Consider the following 16,182-nt stretch of genomic DNA (forward strand, 5'->3'; position numbering starts at 1 on the left):
AACTCAAACCCCTCCAGGGATGGGGACTCCCCCCCCTGCCCTGGGCAGCCCATTCCAACGCCCAACAACCCCTTCTGCAAAGAAATCCTTCCTAAGAGCCAGTCTGACCCTGCCCTGGCACAGCTTGAGGCCATTCCCTCTTGTCCTGGCGCTTGTTCCTTGGCTCAAGAGACTCATCCCCATCTCTCTGCCCCCTCCTTTCAGGGAGTTGTAGAGGGCCATGAGGTCTCCCCTCAGCCTCCTCCAGACTAAACCCCCCCAGTTCCCTCAGCCGCTCCCCATAGGACATGCTCCAGCGCGCTGGCCTCCAGCGCTCCCTCCCACGGCTTCTCGGCGAGAATACACAAAACAAGGGGGAAAGCGGCGAAGCTGCCGGTGTTTCAGGGCCCTGCCCCTTTCCTCGCCCCGGGAGGCGCCGCCGGCGGGACTCGAACCTCCCGATCGGGCGCTGGGCGGGGCGGGCAGAGGTCCGCCTGGCCGCCAGGGGGCAGCCGCCGCCGCGCTTAGTGTCCGCTCTGCGCCGGGCGGGAAGCGGCCTGTGGTGACCCGGAAGCGGAAGGGCGGGGCGACGCGGGTCAGGTCGCCATGGAGCCTCGGGGCGACGCGGGCGGGGTGGCCATGGAGCCTCGGCAGCTGCGCTGGAAGACTCTGGAGGCTCTGCGCGCCTCCAGCAAGGGCCGGCTGAGCTACTGCCGGCACTGGCTGCAGGATGAGGTGAGGGCTCGCTCCCGGCGGGCGGCTGGGAGCTCCCGGGCCGCCGCGGCTCCCGCTTTGCTCCCAGGGAGCGGCGCGTCCCGGGGGCGGCTGGCGGGGGGACCCGTGAGAAGGGCCTCCAGGCGCCGTCCCAGCGGCGATACATCGGCTCCTTGTCTCGTTAACAGTCAGGGCTTGAAATACGTAAGGCGCCGTTATCTTATCTCTGCTGCCCGCTCCTCCTTGCATGTCCGCGGCTGGGCCCTGCTGCTCCCCCCCCAGGTCGGGTCCTGGCTCCTTCGTACTGGCTAAATAGTGCAGGGGAGGAGGTGTTGCAGGAGGAGGTTTAAGCGTGTCAGTCCTGGAGTCCTGCAAAAGTAGGAGAGCCTGGAAAAAGTGTTGAAATGATGGGAGAAGAAATGGGTAAATGGAGTACTGAGCTGCGGTTATAAAGCGCCTGCTGACCTGTGCAAATGCTTTCAACATGTGTTAATGTTTCACTGCTTTTTTGATATATTTTGGGTTCACAGACAAGGTTTTCTCTCTAGGATATCTTGGAAGGATGCATGTCTCCTCTTGTGCTGTCTCCTTATTCTGGCTGGGTCCTAGACAGAGTGATTGGGCAATCAGCCCAAGAAATCGCACCCTCCAGAAGTTCAACACCTAAAGGATCCACTCCCCTCACAAACCGGTCGTCTTCTCTGGAGAAGATCACACCTGCTAGCCACCAGGGCTCTTCACCACCTTCATCTACAGAGCTAAATGAAACAAAGGTAGCTCGCTGATTATAATCTGTATGTGAGCAGCTGTGAGAAAAAATGTGCTCACTTGTTGTCATAAGTTGTCTGATAAAGGTTGGGTTGTGCTCTGTTAACTTGTGGAGAAAAGTGTGCTTAGTTTCAATTTTTTGTATGATAAACAGGCAATGATAAAATTGGTATTAGCAAGACTTTCATAGAATAATGTTTCATAGTAGGCGAAAAACAAACTCCCTTTTTCACCATAACTAAGGAAAATTTAGTTGGAGCTGTACAGTTAAATGGGTTAGCAGCATGGGATTCATCCATTTGGAGGGATAAGTCACAGAGTGGGGTCAGGCCTGTTGTAAGAGTCCATGACCCTCCCCTGGGTTTTCTGGAGTCTTTAAATGACTTAGATGTGTTATGGCTCTTTGACAAGGCAAAAGGGTAGGAAGCTGGGCAATGAGTGGTTGATTTGTGGAGGTAATGATGAAGCACCTGGAAAGAAACTAAATGTCCATTGCTATGCAGTAAATGGTGACTTCACTGCATAACAATGAAACTGAGCAGCAAAGTTTTGCATCATCTTGGCCCCATTTAGACTTAAGAAATATATTGTGAGGAAAACACCTTAGTGAAGCAGCAAGATCTGATAAAAGTTAGGGAGTCTGAAGAATGATTCAAAGCATAAACCAGTCTTGACTTCTTCCAATGTAACATCTTCACTGAGTGTAAGGAGAGTGTGGGGAGCTTGTCTCGCCTTTCTAGGTGACAGTTGGCCTTCATGAATGTCCTGTAGGCTCTTGGTATCTCTGCTCCCAGTTTTAGTGATTGGGAAAAGTAATTACCCCAACCTCATCTATGTGCTGGAGGATACTCAAAATGGTGAGGCTACACTACTGGGGTATATAATTGCTCTAAAAAGGTGTGCATTGGTTGACTCCTTTATCTGTTTCTCTACAAATAACTTGCAGTTTAGGAGACTTGATTTATCTGCTTTCCTCCATGAGTTGCTGTCACTATTCTCTGTCACTGATTTTGCTTATGTGCTGTCCACGCAGGGAAATGATGATCTTGGTCTGCTGGAAATGGATCAGGAAGACCTTCCAGCAGTTCTGCCATCTAAAGTTACAGAAGTTGAAGGCTGCATTCAGATGTATGAAGAGATGCACAGGTTGAAAGGAAAGGTAAAAAAAACCATTAAGGGTGTATGTGAAACACAGGAGAGCTACACAACCAGATGTGACAATGCTCTGTTAAAAGTAGCAGGACAATAAGTTATCCTGAATGTTGGCCCACCTTGGGCAATTTAATTTGTATTTTCTTCTGCTCAAATTATGGTGATTACTACATTGTGGTGCTTCTGGCACCTCTGCAATCTGCAGGAGGGGCTAAGGCAACGGCAGGAGCAGCAAGAGCAGATGGTGAGGGCAGTGTATGCCCTGGCAAGTGAACAACTGAAGCGCTTTGATGAACTGAAGGAGCTAAAGCAGCATCAGGAATTCCAGGATTTGCAAGAAGTAATGGAGAAGAGGTGAGATTAGCTCTGGTATCCTTAAAATATTATAGCATTTAATCAAAGTGAGAATTAATTCTTGTGCCTGACAATTCTATGCTAGTCACTTGTGCTTGAAAATCTCACCTGCTCCTTTTTTATACGTCAACTATCCTGTTATTGTTTGTCTGTTGTTCTGTAGCCAGAAGGTCTCTGGCTACTGTTGAGGTTTGGTTAGAAAAAGACTGTATTTGTGACAGTTAAAGTTCCTTTAGCCTGGCTTATTTTAAAAGTAACTTGCTGTGTGTTTGTATTTTGTCTTGTGCATGTCTTGAATATTTTTTTTGTCTTTATGTGTATTGTAGCTTAAAGGAGGCTCAGGGACAGCAGGAGAAGTTGAAGGAAGAACACCGACACAGAGCAAAGGTCTGAGACTTGTCAGAGTTGTCTTTCATAAAAAACTGTGACTTCTCAGTGGGAACTGGAAAGATCAATTGGTTTATTTGTATTTATGTGGCACCCCCGGAGTGAGAACGTATTTTCTGATGCTCTCCTAGTCACCTGTTGCACTGTTGTGGAAAAGCAGTAAAGGCACATGCCTTTTAGGAGCAGGAAGGACCTGTAAAGCTGGAGTTACTGAAGTATTTTGTGTCTCTTGTGTCTTTTTTTCCACAGATATTAAACCTAAAACTGCGTGAGGCAGAGCAGCAGAGGCAGCGTCAGGAAGAGCTGGAGCGTTTGCGTAAGGAAGAGGGCCAGGAAAGATTGCGTCGCCTTTATTCCATCCAGGAGGAAGTGCTGCAGCTCAACCAGCAGATTGATCCCAATTATAGACACAAAGACTTGCCAAGAATTGATCTTTCTGCATACAGTAATCGTGGCAACCAGATCTGTGGGCTGGTGTCAGGACTCATCCGCACCACAAGTGAGGTAGAGGCTGTAGAGTTGTTCTTAGCATGGGTTGTAATTCCTTCGTAAAGCTTCCTGTAGTTGACTTCAAAGGCAGCTTGATAGGAGGCTGTTAAATAAGATGTCACAGAAATGTTTTTAGATATTCATCCTATAAAGTGCCTAATTTAAAAGAAGAATTTTTTTTCTATGGCACTTGAGCTGTTCTGTTGAAAATGGCTTATAAAAATGCATGGAGACTTCTACAGGAGAAGGACTGAATATTAAAATACTGTAAACTCTTGATACTGTAAAGTTCCTTTTTGAGACAACCATAGAAGCAAAGTGGTTCATAAATTGTTAAATACTGAACACGTTATGATTCTCCTATACTCGTAAGCCTTTTTGCAGTAACTAGGTTTCCTTGAAAATTTTCTTCTCTATGTAAAGGTGGGATATAAACCTTGAAAAAGAAAACACTATAATAAGGGTAATTCTCTGTTCCAGCTACTCACAGCTGGCTTTCTGCAGAGGAAGCTGTCTAGGCTTTGCATTGGGGTTCCCTTATACTTGTAAAAGTGTGTTATTAAATTCTGTTGTCCAAGATCTTGTGAGACCTAGTAATGGACTAACATTATTTACAAATGTTACGACTAATGTTATGTACAGAAAAGGAGGAAAAGATATTTTCACCAAAGAGGATAAAATATGTAGTTGGCTCCCAGATTATCTGAACGCTGATGCTTCAAAGGCTCCTTGGTTTGCTGTTGGTCTGCAGATAGTGGAACAAAAGATTGGTGCTGTATCACCTCCTCTTTTTCTTGACAGAGAGGTTTCCCTACCCAAGTGGATGTGGCCAATACTGAACGAGCACTGCAGGAGATGCGAGGGTTGATATCCAGCATGCAGCAGGAAATCACTGCAGCTGTGAAAGAAAAGATGAGAGATGAAGAGGAAGAGAGGCAAAAGCAGAAAGAGTTACTGAAAAAAGAGCAGTTGAAGGCTCAGACTCCTGCCCCTGCACAGCAGTCAGGGGGAAAGCAGCAGAAGGAAGGTTGGTTGGATTTTTTTTTCTTCCTTTTCCCCCCCCCCCTCTTTTCTCTCCTTGCACATTCTTTTAATGTTAGGCTAAATACTACTGTGGAATCTTATTGTTGTGACAATGCACCTTCTTGTAGCCTTTACTTTTAGCCCAACCAGCAAAATGGGTGTAGGACTGCTGGCAGCAAACCTTTTAAATTAAACTGATGCAGCATAAATGGACTGTATTAACTGGAGCAAAACCTGCTCTTCCTAGACGGTATGCCATGTATTGGAATATTAGAGAATAATATTGTGCCTTTGTGCAAGTGTAGATGGGTCATGTGTGATATGACAAAACATACAAGGACAGACTGCTGAAATGGCTTCCTTCTTGAGAGTAAGTTAAGTCCAGATATCCTGCATGTATAAGCTACTAAGCTGAAGGGAGGACTCATGCATAGCTTGCAAACTTGTAGTTCATTTATGAACATAACTTTCTAAACTAAATTCTAGGAGAAAAGCTTTCATGCAGCTGTTAGTTCCTTGCAATTTTTTAAAATAAATTTTCTTATGGTTTTCTAGAGTTTTGGGTCTTAGTCTTCTGCTTTTTTTTTTTTTTTTTTTATTTAATATCAGGACTTCAAGTGAAGGCAGAAGAAAGTACCATGCAGTGGTACCAACAGCTTCAAGATGTTGGTGAGCAGTGTGTTGCTTCTTTTAGTGAAATCAGCAACTGCAAAGACAACAATGAGGTATGAACACATGATTAATACTGCTGAAGAGTGATTATATTAATTTCTAGGGGAAATAGGACAGCTTTAATTTAAAAAAACAAAACAAAACAAAAAACTACCTTAGCAGCCTCTGTTAACAGTCTGCTCGTTCAAGCTATCACAGTAGTTTACTTGACTGTGAAGGTTTTTGAAGTTGTTTGTTTGTTCTGCAGGTTAAGAAGATAAAAACAGACTTGCAGAAAGCAGCTACGATCCCTGTGAGCCAGATCTCTAGAATAGCAGGTCAGGAAAATGCCAAGAACCCAATCCAACTGAAATGCCTTTTGCTGTAAAGATTTTAGTAGGACACAACATATAAAATGTTTCCATAATTATCCCTACAGCAGAAAGCTGGTATGCATACAGCCAAAGTCTTTTCAGTGTCTGCTTATGTTCTGAAGGTCTGTTGCTTCCCTCAGAGGCATCTTGCTTCATCGTGATTAAGTTTCTTCAATCAGATGTAGCAAACATGCTGTTTGAGGTGCCTTGCCCTTCAGGATGTAGGTCTTGTTTTTGTGAAGTTGATGTGGTCTGGTTAAGACTTGTCTGCTGTTTCCTAATCTTTTCTCCATACATTCCTTCTGTATTTGCAGGCTCTCAGCTGAGAGAGGTATTTGACAAGATCAATAACCTGCTCTCTGGAAAGTCTGTTCAGAGTGGAGGGCGAACTGTATCAGTGACTCAGCATCCACAGGGTCTGGATTTTGTTTATTACAAACTTGCAGAGAAATTTGTGGTGAGGAAATGTTCTCTTTCTTGGGGTGGCAAAGGTAGCGTGTGCTTTAAGAAGTTCTTTTGGACACTGTCCTCTGCCTTCAACTACTAAGAACAAAATTAGGTGTTTAGCTGGCATGTATTAATGTTCATATTGATTAGAGAAAGTGCTTTTTGGATTTTAAAAAAAGTTAAAGAATTAGTTTCTCTTTCCCTCCACTCTCCTATTTTATCTCTTCTAGGAGGAAGAACTGTTTTAAATTCAAGCCTTACATATTAGGTACAGTGTTAGTGGAAAGCAAGTTGATAGTTAATTGATGATCTATTACAAAACTGTATATATGCTCAAAACCTTGTCTTGGCAGAACTGGGGGAGGGGGGGAAGCTAAGGCCCAAGAGGCAAACTTCTGTCCCTGCGGTGTAGTTAGCACCTCCCAAGAAATGAAGTGTCACTGTTTAAGTTTCTTTTTGAAGTTGGCATTATTTTTTTTTTGTAGTCTTTATTTGCTACATTCGGTCTATTTGAAACTTTCTTTTGTCCCTGCAGTGACAAATATATGCGTAAATTAGCCCACAGAGTAGAACTGTGACTGATTTGTAAACATCTGAAAATGATTGTTTGGAGTAAAAATATCTGTGCAGCCTTGCACTTTGTGCCTGTATTTGCTAACCCCTTTTTTCTGTCCTGAACCAAAGTTTATTGTCATCCTCTGTGGGAGCTGAGGACATAGGGCTTTATCAGCTTTTCTGTGGTTGGCTACATAGCCATGGAAACATTAGGATCCTTTAGCAGAGGCTAATTACACAAAAAAGAGGATTTTCTTTTTTTTTTTTTTTTTTTTCTTTTGGTCAGACAAATGGTTTGAAGGGTGGGGACTGACTTTCCTTCCCCCCCCCTCCAGAGTCAAGGAGAAGAAGAAGTAGCTTCTCACCATGATGCAGCTTTCCCAATTGCTGTGGTGGCCTCAGGAATCTGGGAACTACACCCTCAAGTTGGAGACCTCTTTTTAGCTCATCTGCACAAAAAGTGCCCCTATTCTGTGCCATTTTACCCTGCATTGAAAGAGGGGACTTCTATGGAAGAGTATCAAAGGTAAATTTATTCCTGGGCTGCTTCAGCACGAACCCTGCAAGGGTAAAGACTCTATTCTTCTGAGTGAACTCCACTTTTCCCCATCTCTGATTACGTAGGCACTGTGACGTGCTGGCACAGACTGGAGATGCACTCACAAGTGTGCAGCTCCCCTGACCCTGTTTCCCTGGAGGATGCTGTGTCTGTCAGCTTTGGAAGTGTTCTTCTGCTTCCTCTTCCTCATAGCTATGATAGCCATAGCTTGATTCAAGTTGAAATATCCAGTACAGAACCTAAATATTCTACATGGTATAAAATAATAGAACATATGATCCAGAGGGTAATGATCTGCCTTTGCAATAATTCTTGTATGGTTTTGGAGTATCCCTGTTCTCAGTAGAGTTGACTTAAAGTAAGCTGAGAACTGCAGGGGCTCAGGGGAATGTGTTTTGCTGTACTAATACTGGAAGGTCTTCTCATACTTAGGATGCTTGGATATCAAGTTAAGGATTCTAAGATGGAAGAGCAAGATCACTTTCTTAAACGGATGTCAGGGCTGATTCGTCTTTATGCTGCTATCATTCAACTCCGGTGGCCTTATGGAAACAAAGACGGGGTATGTGCGTATGGTGTTATAATTAGAACCTTGTTATTATCCCAAGAGTCTATTAAATGTGTTGTAAACTTGATTTGCAGTTAAGGTGTGCTCAATTTAAACCAGCTTATAATATTTTTGAAGGGAGATGGTCATAACCGTAACCAACAAAGCAACGCTGAGTAATTTGTAGTGCAGATCTTTACTTCCTTCCTTTATATTTTCATAATGATCAAGTTTTATGTTAGGTTATTGTAAAATAACTTTATAAAGAAGAAAGTAAATCGGAAAACTGCCTGTTTTGATAAGAGCATTGTGCAAGTCATAGAACAAGTGGTGGGTAGTTTTTTTGTTGCTTTATAGACACATCCTCATGGACTGAACTATGGATGGCGCTGGCTTGCTCAGATGTTGAATATGGAGCCTCTGGCAGATGTGACAGCCACACTTCTTTTAGATTTTCTGGAGGTAAGTGATACAGATTACTAATGATTACAGAGATCTAAATTGGTGACCGTTTCTGAAGGGATTGCTGAGGTGAGGTTCATTGTGACTTTTAATAGCATTTTTTTTAACTTGTCCTTATTCCTTCAGAAAGGAATGTGAATATTTCCACCTTCTTGCAAATATAGCTTTGGAGCTGAATGATTTAAAAATAGAAGTTTTTATACATGCAACTTCTGTTGTATTTGGTTCTGTTTAAGGTTCCTGATATTTTAAAAATAGTTGCATAGTCCTATAAAAATAAGGTCTGCTCAGCACTTGACATCAGTTTGTACAATGCAATGAGGTCCTGTGGCCTTTTCAGCTGAATTACTTCATAAAACAGGATGGGGGTTTTGGGTTGGAAAGGACAGAGCCTAATGTATGTTAATCCTATATCCTAGGATAATAGGGCTGTGCTAAATAAGAGCCAGAGTTAAAGGCTGAAGTCGGAGGAGACAAACACTGTTGAACACAGGCAGCTTCTGTGCTTATCAAATGCCTTCTAAAGAACTTCAAAAGTAGAAATGAGAAAGTACGGTACAAAGTGAAATACACCGTGGGGATTCTGTTAGTAGTGGTGAAGTCTGAGGAGTGTTTGTCCTCTAAACTGACTGTATGAAGAAAGCTGATGAAACCACGCTGCAGTAGTCAGGGTGGGGAAATGACCCCAATATCCCCTAGCAAATGGCGTCTGGGAAGGCTGTTATTTTTGGAGGGAGACTGGAGTGAGAGGAAGAATAATGTAAAATTGGTAGCAGGGGCCACCACACACAGTCAACAAGAAAAAAAGGCAATGCTTGTTTTATTGTAGGCGTAGATATATTTCTTTAAATGTCTAGATAAAATATTAAGTGGTTGATACTGAACAGGTTCGCTGAAGCTGTCCTGTTAGTCTGAAACCCAATTCTGAAACCTTGTCTGTGTGGATTTCTGTACCATAGGTGTGTGGCAACGCTCTCATGAAACAGTATAAGGCTCAGTTCTGGAAAATTATGTTGCTTATCCGAGAAGACTATATCCCGAGGTATGATATCTGTGGATAGGAATGTGAAATAATCCTTGTTTTTTACTTCGTGAGTGTTTGCTCTTAAATGACTCGTCCATCTTTTCCAATCTCTGCCATTCACACCCACACCCACTTGTAAATCAAACCCAGTTTTCTAAGTAAATTTTGAAACATGTTGTTATTTCTGCAGAATTGAAGCAATTACCAGCTCTGGACAGATGGGCTCTTTAATGCGTTTCAAGAAATTCTTGGAGGTAAAGTGGGTTTTTCTAATTTTCAAGTGGTTTGGTTTTGATGTTTTTTCATTCAGTATATGCCTCATTTTGATAACGAGGCTGGTGCTGCTTGCAGCATACCTGACAGTCCAGACCTGTCACTGTGATGTAACCCATCTTTTGTCATTTTTCAGTTACTGAATTACCTTAATGATAGTTATGATGTCAAACATCTCACTTCTTTCTTACCTCAAATCTAATGTTTCTCAGAGAAAAATGTATTTCAACTGTAAATTAAGCTCAGTGAGGCTAGTTGCAGTGAGAGGACAGTGCAGGTTGAGGAGGATTCTGCTGAGTCACTTCTGTAACAGCTATTTTTATCAGTGGTTTGCTTGTTTTTGTCTGTTGTCCTGATTAGATACATGAGGAAGTAGATGCTTTGAACCACTCTCTGTAGCATTTATTTAGCATTGTATTCTGCTTTTTTTTTTTTTGAAAGAAAGGTTGCAAAACTAAAATACTTGATTAAATTGTTTTGTGAATGTTGACTTAGATTATGCTATTAAAATATGATAGCTTCACAGTTTGTACTTCCATTTCAAAAATAATTTTGATACATTTTATTAGCAATGCTTTAAATGTGTGCAGTAAGAGCCATCAAAATTCCTGAGATGAAAAAATAAGATACACATTTATTTTTTCCTTTGTTGTCTTTCTCTCTCCACTAGGATTGTTTAGAGCAGAAGAAAATTCCGTTGCCAAAGGGCGCTCTGCAGCCTTCCTTTTGGAAATCATGAATCAGTTTATAATTTCTTTCCCGCTGGATGTCAGTGCTTTCAGACCTGGCTTCCTGTTTACATGTAAAGGCAAAAAAAAAAATTTTGTATATAGAGGAATGTGGAGAAAATACTCCATCAATTTCTTAATGTTTAATAAAGATTTATGTTGAGCAGAACAAACTTATGTTTAATTTGTTGCAAATAATTGGAAGTTATTCTTTGCTTTGGATTTCTGTAGGTTTTTCTGTAGTGAATTGTGGAAGATGGAAGACTTTTCCTTCGTATGTTTAAAGGTGCAGACGGTGTTTTAAATATAGTATCCTGATGACCTCTGGGCTTCAGAGATTAGAGACTCTTGGATTGAAAATTTGCACAATGCTGTTCTGTTCATGGAAGTGAAAATACCTCACATCTTTATGAAGTCTTAAAAGAGTAATCAATCTCAGAAACTTACTGCTAGAACTTTATTTTTGTATTTATTACATCTGTCTTTTATAATTCAGTTTTAATTATGCTGACATACTTGTGTCGTGTTTGTCTCAACATCTTAAAACTACAGTGAGATTGGTAAAGGGACTTGACCTGGCAGTGTTGACACCTGCCTCTGTTGAATGTAACTTCTCTCCAAGAGGCAGTACTCTCGATTTAAGAGAGGTAGATTCGCTGTTTTAAAAGGTTTGCATGGATAATATAAATTCATGGGGGAAAAGCAGAGTTCCTGAAACTACAGAAATTCTGTGTCCATTATCTGTCAGATGGATGGAAGCTAATAATCCATTTTCTTATTAAAAAAAAAAAGTGGCAAAAAAGTGTATTCATTCTAGCACTTCTGTTGATGTTCTGCCATCATTTGAGGGGATGCTTAGGTTACCTAAGGTGCATTTTATAAGGGGCCTTTTTATGTAAATGGATTTTTTTCCTTATCACTATTAGCGTATTTTATGTATCAAGTACTGTAATACTTTTGTACCAGTGGTGGATTATTCTGAGAATAGTTCATTTGAGAAACCTATTCAATATTAAAGTTTTATTTTTCTTTTTATTCTGAAGCTGGTGCAGTTTGTTTTTTTTTTCTGTAGGAGAGGGATGGTCAAGAAAATCTACAGCTCCTTGGTGAATAAAGGAGATGGAGAGTATGGGAGATTGGAGTGATGGGAGATTTGTCTGATTTATGGTGCACTGTCTTTCAACTATTTTGGTGGCCTCTAAGATGAGAAAATTTGCTTCTGAGTTTTAGAAAGTAGCACATTATTTTTGCAATACACTGTTGCAAGTTAAAATTATTATTATTTTTACTAGATAGTTTTTTGTTGCTCTTAGAGGCACCGTAATTTGAAGCTGTAGAAAGAGTTGAGGCCATATAAACATCTGAATTTGATTTTTATATAACTCTTGAGATTTCTGAGAAAAGGTTGTAATGTGTACTTTGGAATTTGGGCCTTTAATACCTTTAACCTTGGCTTTAAAACTGATTGGTAAATAAGTTAAATTTGTGTTTGGTTTATGTATTTTGTAAACTGACTCTGGAGTTCTTCAGACTGGTGTTATCGGTGCTTGTTCTGGGGTACATCTGGAAATCTCCTTCCAGGACCCTTTTACCAAATAACACTGAAGCAATACAACTTTCATTAGTATGCTGAGTGGGGATGTTTTAATTACATCTTGCATATCTACAATTATGTTGGAGACTAATTTTGCCAAGGTAGTAATTGGTACTGTCTGTTAGAAATAATTGTCTGCCTGTGCCAAACCACAAGGAGGGATTTGATGATGTATATATAAGATACAATAGCTTTCTTTTTTGCTGACAGGTACTAGGGTTTTCTAACATTTGTGGTGGGAATATAAGTATGTATTTTTATAAATAACAAATATGGTATCCTTTTCTGCCTCAGTAATGGGCACTCAGATACTTACATACTATTTCAAAAACAATAATAATTTCTAGTTGAATAATGAGTGCACTTCAAAAGAAACATAATAAATATTTATTTTTAGATGTAACTTAAGGTTGCATCTACTGCTTGAACTGATGGTTGACATGTATCACGCTACTCTGTTTTTTGACATTTTAGTGGTTTTGAATGTTAGCCATTTGGTGTTACAGAGGTGCAGTGCAAATAAGGTCTTATGCATGTATTCATTGTCTTTTCATATGCATATTTGTATCAAATACGACAAAGGAGAGCATCTCTGCTGTGAAAATACTGTGCATTCAGGCCAAGATGCATTAAAATTGCCGTGAGTCATACTCTTCCTTGGAGACAATAGTTCCAGGCAGTCCCACGGGCTGCGATGCAATGTCAGTGAAAGTATGCATTTTCCATTTCAGTACTTTAATAAAACATAGTGTTAACTCAAAAAATCACTCAAACCCACTCACCACTTTGATCCTGTAATGTTCTTGCTGCCTTACCAGGCCCCTAAAAAAAAAACCAAACCAAACCAAAAATTAAAAAGAGAGATTAAAGTAGAACTTCTTTGCCATGTCTATTTTAAACATCTAGTTCATACTAAAGGCTCATTTTTCTTCAACTGTATGCAGCGGCTTTTCAGAAATAGATTTCTCTTGAGAAGCATTTGCAGCTTTTTGGATGCTCTGTCCTTGCCAGGCTTGTGATTGTGACACTACACCCGGCTTCAAAAGGACAGCCTCACTCGTATATATATATATATTTTTAATCATGTAGCACTAACGAGGCTGCTGCTTTGGGCGAGAGCTGTTGATTTAAACCCTAAGCCCTGTCCCCATCCTCTGGGCCGCAGCGGCTCGGGCCTTCGAGAGCGCAGACAGAGAAGGGGGCTGAACGCCCAGCTGCCGCCATGCTGCACGGACATTTTAACTGCTTCCCCGTGTCATCTTGTCCTTTTTTTCGCGTCCGAGGGCGGTCACCGGAGGGTGGTGAGGCAACGGCCAAAAGCCCAACGCCCCGCCGGAGCTGAGGGGGCACAACCGCCCCGCGGCGCCCCTCGCCAGCCCCTGCGCCGCCTCTCGGCTCTTTCCGGAGCCGCTCGGTACTTTCCGTAACCGCTCGGCTCTTTCCGGAGCCGCTCGGCTCGCTCTGGCCCTCCCCGCATGCGCCGCTCCCGCCCCGTTCCCGATTCTTGCCGAAGCCCTTCGGCCCTTTCCGCCGTCCGGGAGCCCGCTCTGCGGCGCTGACGTCATCTCCGGCTGCCTATAAAAGGGCGGGCGCGGGCGGCGCGCGGCGTCCGTGGCGGAGGGCGCGGAGCCGGCGGGGGAAGAGCTGCGCACCGAGCCGGTGAGGCGGCGAGCGGGGCGGGGGGGGACAGGGACACCGCGCCCGCCTTCCTCCGACCCCCCCCCCCCCTCCCTCCGGTAGATAGAGCACCCCCACAGCCGCTCCGCCTTCCGCCGCTGCGGAGACAGGTGTAGGGGTGCGCGCTCCCCTCAGCCGCGGGGGAGGCTGAGGCCGGCCCTGCCTCCGGGGGCTCCCCGCGGCGCCTCGGCTACTGCTCGCCCTCTCTGGCCGCCCTGCCCTGAGGTTTTTCTATCGCCGTAGAGCCGGGCCGCGGTAGCGCCCGGGGTCTCTCGGGGGAGGGGAGGAAAGGAAAGGGTGGGGGAGCAGCCCCGGGCGCGGCGCGGATAAAGGGCAGCGGGCGAGGAGCGGCGGGATCCGCCCTGGGCAGCCTCGACCTGCGGCTGGAATTTCATTCAGCGCCCTGGGGAGGGGATAAACAGGCGGGTAAATAACAGTGACAGCGAATCTCCGCTTTTGCGGGCAGAGCAAGAGGCCCCCGCCTTGCCCCCGCCCATCCCTTCGCCCCTGTCCGGTGAGGTCTGGGGTAAAACCCTGCCTCCCCCCTGAGGAGAAATCCCGGCGGGGAGATGGAGAACGCGGCGCTCCGCGGTGGCCGGCGGAGGGGATTCATTGCACAGCAATGGCTTCCCTCAGCGCTCCCCAGCCCTGTCCAAGGTCAGGAGATGCAGCAGGGAGTGTGTGCGAGGGGAGAGGAGAAAAAAGAGAGCGGTGGAGGGGCTGGGTGCTCAGAGATGGCTGGAGAACCCTCTCCTCAAGGAGCTTGATATCTCTCTGAAATGACGAGCACGTAAATGGCATGCACAGCAGAGGTGTCCAGCCAAGCAGTAAGACATTTAAAAGAAATCCTCCCAACCTGTGTGCCTTTCATGTATGTGTCATTTTGGTATATAGGTCAAGCACTACGGTTTCCTTCATAAAAGAATCGGAATTTGTTCCTCCCATGATTTTTTTTTTAATTTAACATAAATCAAAGTAATGACAGTCAAGTGTTTCTCAATTTGTTGCCTGCATACACCTTATCTGGTTACGATGATACAAATCTATATTGCCAGATCATAAATATGTACCAGTAAGCTAATCATTTGCCCTGATATTTAAGGAAAAGCATAAGCAGTTATCACTGCATGTTTTTTCAGCAGGTCCGTGTTGACTGTTTAGGATTTTTAGCAGCTATTTTGTCATAAAACAGCTGCGTGTTCCAGTCTAAAATGTACGTGACTATCGAGCAGTCTTTCATACATATTTAAATGGGTTCTGAAGAGCAGTTGTCTGGAGATGGCGAATGAACACAGTAGGGGGGAGAAAAAAAAAAAACAAACCCAAAAAACTGACTCAGCCTGAAATGGTTCTGTATCTTTCTGGAAAAAAATAATCCATTTTCTTTTGGCATTTTGTCTTCAGCAGAGTGCCAGAAGATTCTGATGACTGTATTCACTGAAAGGCCTTGGTCAGGGATTCAGATTTGTTCAAAGCAAATATTAAATCCCACTGTGTGATTTTTATGCATTTAAATGCAACTAGCAATGACTTCTTCCATGAAATCTTCATTTGTCTTTACTTATAAATTGTGCAGAGAAAATAATGAACAAAAGATTGAAAATGGGATGCTTTTTGCTGCATTGTGTGCAGGATCTGGAACTGTAGTAATGGAATTGTTAAGCTGTGGAAAATACTTGAACCAAGATAGCAGGTTACATTGTTCACAAGAAGTAATTTATTTCCATTCCTGTTGGGGAAAAAAATACATCTATACTGTTTGGATTGAAATAGAAATTCTATTTGAAAATCATATTTAGATGTTAGGTTTCTATGATGTCTGTAGTTGATGAAGTTAACAAATGTATTTGTGGTTGTGTTTTTAATAATGAAAGGTAGCAACAATAACAAAAATGTTGAATGTCATAGACTGTCTTTTAAGTGTTTTTTACACATTTTTCTCCTGCACAGCAGAAAGGTAGGAGAAGTCTTAAATCTCTTGAGACAGGGTGGTACCTCTTGGTGTGAAATTCCCATTTCTCAACTATTACATTTATTACTAATGCAAATAACTTGATACCTTTGCTGCCTTATTTTTTGTCTACTTAATGTATTTATGGGGTTATAATTGTTTTATTCATAAATACGTTGCTTTTAGGGGGCAACTAATTGCTTCCCCTGTATTGGAGGAAATAATACGAATTCCTCCCTTTTCTCTGCTGCATGTTAGTATAGTGTGGGAGTTTGTTTTTTCCATTTGTCCCTGGAGTGTAGGCAGCAGAAAAATGGGGTGGAGCAGATTGCAGATGCTGTGGATGGAGATTGCCAAGTGTAGTCCGGCATCGTGCTCCCATAGCTGACCGTGGATCAAATGGAGTGACAAGCTGCCTTCTCGCTGCTGCAACTGATACACATTAAGCTATGCAAATGCCACAAGAGATATGCA

The 16,182-nt window shown here is 43.0% G+C and overlaps 2 protein-coding genes across 6 annotated transcripts in view; both read left to right on the forward strand.

Moving 5' to 3' along the window:
* Positions 1–575: 575 nt before the first annotated feature.
* GLE1 (GLE1 RNA export mediator) lies at positions 576–11,528 on the forward strand. 2 transcript variants are annotated; one of them, XM_074846197.1, is made up of 16 exons: positions 576–714; positions 1,242–1,466; positions 2,495–2,620; positions 2,819–2,967; positions 3,294–3,354; positions 3,604–3,858; positions 4,645–4,870; positions 5,476–5,591; positions 5,786–5,855; positions 6,206–6,348; positions 7,229–7,419; positions 7,885–8,014; positions 8,357–8,461; positions 9,421–9,503; positions 9,676–9,739; positions 10,429–11,528. In XM_074846197.1, the coding sequence occupies exons 1-16, from the start codon at positions 586–588 to the stop codon at positions 10,495–10,497; spliced, it is 2,142 nt and encodes a 713-aa protein (XP_074702298.1). In that variant the 5' UTR covers positions 576–585; the 3' UTR covers positions 10,498–11,528. The 2 variants fall into 2 exon arrangements, with proteins under 2 accessions (XP_074702298.1, XP_074702299.1); XM_074846198.1 differs by lacking the exons at positions 7,885–8,014; positions 8,357–8,461; positions 9,421–9,503; positions 9,676–9,739; positions 10,429–11,528 and adding an exon at positions 7,518–7,871.
* Positions 11,529–13,672: 2,144 nt separating this feature from the next.
* Positions 13,673–16,182, forward strand: part of SPTAN1 (spectrin alpha, non-erythrocytic 1) — a 52,102-nt gene continuing 49,592 nt past the window's right edge. Inside the window, exon 1 of one of the 4 annotated variants that reach the window (XM_074846051.1) lies at positions 13,673–13,739. Coding sequence is in view for 1 of the 4 variants with exons in the window: in XM_074846048.1 (XP_074702149.1) it covers positions 14,552–14,584 (33 nt within the window). In the remaining 3 variants the exon portion in view is untranslated. Of the gene's footprint in view, positions 13,740–13,875; positions 14,585–16,182 lie in introns of those variants that run through there. The other 3 variants (XM_074846047.1, XM_074846056.1, XM_074846048.1) reach the window with 3 other exon arrangements.

The sequence above is a fragment of the Strix aluco genome, chromosome 20, assembly GCF_031877795.1.
Source record: "Strix aluco isolate bStrAlu1 chromosome 20, bStrAlu1.hap1, whole genome shotgun sequence".
In the NCBI taxonomy this organism is placed as follows: Eukaryota; Metazoa; Chordata; class Aves; order Strigiformes; family Strigidae; genus Strix; species Strix aluco.